This window comes from Haplochromis burtoni, unplaced genomic scaffold (genome assembly GCF_018398535.1).
Source record: "Haplochromis burtoni strain Fernald_Lab_line unplaced genomic scaffold, NCSU_Asbu1 Contig_408, whole genome shotgun sequence".
Taxonomy (NCBI): Eukaryota; Metazoa; Chordata; class Actinopteri; order Cichliformes; family Cichlidae; genus Haplochromis; species Haplochromis burtoni.
Window position 1 is genome coordinate 164,431 of NW_024582769.1, and position 2,308 is coordinate 166,738.

The 2,308-nt window shown below is 53.6% G+C and overlaps 1 protein-coding gene across 1 annotated transcript in view; it reads right to left on the bottom strand.

The window, feature by feature from the left end:
- The window catches only part of LOC102300782 (histone-lysine N-methyltransferase 2C), a gene marked incomplete in the record, with an annotated part of 48,143 nt that overhangs the window by 26,559 nt on the left and 19,276 nt on the right, over nt 1–2,308 (bottom strand). The window contains 6 exon segments of the mRNA XM_042213016.1: nt 202–314; nt 396–506; nt 601–729; nt 1,279–1,370; nt 1,446–1,548; nt 2,179–2,238. Coding sequence (XP_042068950.1) covers nt 202–314; nt 396–506; nt 601–729; nt 1,279–1,370; nt 1,446–1,548; nt 2,179–2,238 — 608 coding nt within the window.

Below are 2,308 nucleotides of genomic sequence, written 5' to 3' on the forward strand. Positions count from 1 at the left end.
GAGAGAGAGAGAGCGTGCGTGAGTGAGTGAGAGAGAGAGAGCGAGTGAGAGAGAGTGAGCGAGCGAGAGAGCGAGCGAGAGAGCGTGCGTGAGTGCGTGAGTGAGAGAGAGAGCGTGCGAGTGAGCGAGAGAGCGAGTGAGAGAGAGAGCGAGTGAGAGAGAGAGAGTGAGCGAGCGAGCGAGTGAGTGAGTGAGTGTTACCTGCAGGTAAGAGGGAAAGGTCTCCTCCAGCTTCGTTTTCTTCTTCCTGTACCTCTTCTTCGACTTCTCTGATGTCTGGTCAGTGATCGTGGGTGCCATTTCCATGGCAACGTCTGCAATCAAAACACAGAGTTTGTTTGTGACATCAGCAGTGGGTGAAAGGTGGGCATGTCCACAGGCGAGAGGCGTCTCACCTTCATCCCGGCCCGGCAGCATCTCCGTCGAATCCTTCCTGCACAGCTTGATGCGGTTTGGACCCACCCCTGCCTTGGCGCCACGCTGACGCACCATGAACCCGCCGATACCTGAGACACATACAAACACACAGACTGGTTGGCATGGAGACATGTCCGCACAGAACCCTGCTCTGACCTATCCCAGGCCCCGCCCCCTCTTCACCTGGCCTGTAGGGTTTCCGTTTCCTCTTCTTGTTGCCGTCAGCGACATCGGGCTCCTTGGTGATGTCATCGTCTTGGACGTGATCTCGTTCGGGGCTGGAGTCAGATTTCATCTCGCAGTCGAGCGGAGCTGCAGTGAAAACATAGTTAGCATTGTTTTCAGCCCGTTTAAATAGAGTTCATGATGGCGGTGCTAACGCTGAAACGATGTCATATTCACAACCACGGCGAGCACGAGGTCACAGAACACGACGACTCCGCCCACAATCCTAAATCTAAACAAACAAGGTAACCTTGGTTACATATGCAGACTCTGAAGAGCGTCAGTACACCTGCTGACAGGAAGCTTTAGCATCATGTGACTTTAAACCACCCAACCAATAACACAGTCTATTAAGAATGAGCACAGGAAGTCAGACAGAATCACTTTCAAAATAAGAGCCTCTGCAAAGACTGAATGACCTCCTTTGATCTGATGCTGTAAAGTCAGAGAAGAAACATGAACCTGAAGGCAGCTCAGCTGGGTCAAAGGTCAGCAGTCCAGCGAACTCGGCGTGACCTCGAGCACAACACGAACTTGCTCGTGGCTAAAACACACTTCAGCCTGCAGAATGAAGCCATGCAGGTCACACGTTCAGGTGAGAAACTCCACACCTGAGCAAGCGTAATGGTGACTGACCTCTGCCATGGTCCAGCTCGGCGTCCACTGGGGTCTGCAGGACGGACACGCTGTTCTGGTTGATGATCCTCAGCTTCAGTTTGGGTTTACACCTGCAGACAGGAAGCAGAGCGTCATGCCCGCCCACATCGACCTGACGGCGCAGCACGAGAGGGCGGCGGCCTTACCTGCGCCACCTGCGCGGCGACGTCAGAGGTTCGACCAGAGACTGCAGGTGAGACAGGCCCGACTCGGTCAGGCAGACCCCGTCCTGAGTGTACGTCTTTGAGTCTGCAAACAGACACGATTTTCTCTTCATCAAACAGCTTTGCTTGGATCAAAGCGCTCAGACGGAAACGTTCTCCAGGAGCACAAACGACCGCCGTCCGACCGCTTTGATCAGAAAACACCAAACTTTCATGACCTCCTCACGTTGTTTGCCCATCCCAGGACCCCCAGTGTGATCCACTTCACTCATGTGTGATGAGCTGCATTTTAAGCTGCTTCAGTTTGTTTCAGATGGGAGAAAAATCAATGCTTTGGATGTTTGGAGACATGAAACAAACCAAAAACTGACATCATCACATCAGGTTCCCTCAGAGCTGAGACACTATGAAAGGTTCATACGTGAGCTTTACTGCCATCCACAGGGCCGGACTCGACCCTAGGAGGGCCGCTTCTAGCCCCCAAGCCGTATGTTTGACACAAGAAGAAAGCTCCCACGAGGGAGGCTGTTTGGATCGCCCCCTAGTGTCTACAGAGTGAATATCTGCACAGACAGGAGACCATCAGACGCGACCCTGGATCCACCTCAGTGGTTGTTTCTTATCAGAGGACAATCTGAGCCTCCAGTGGAGGCGTGGGGGGGCTTGGATTAGGACCACGGGCCGTTGCTTGACTACCACAGAGTGGGGCACTGACCGGGTTCCCTGATCCTGGAGACGATCTGAGCCATGAAGGGCGCCAACGACTCCGTCCTCCCTGAAACAGACACACACGTCAGCCTCAAGCTTCACAACAAGTGTGTGTGTGTGTGTGTGTGTGTGTGTGT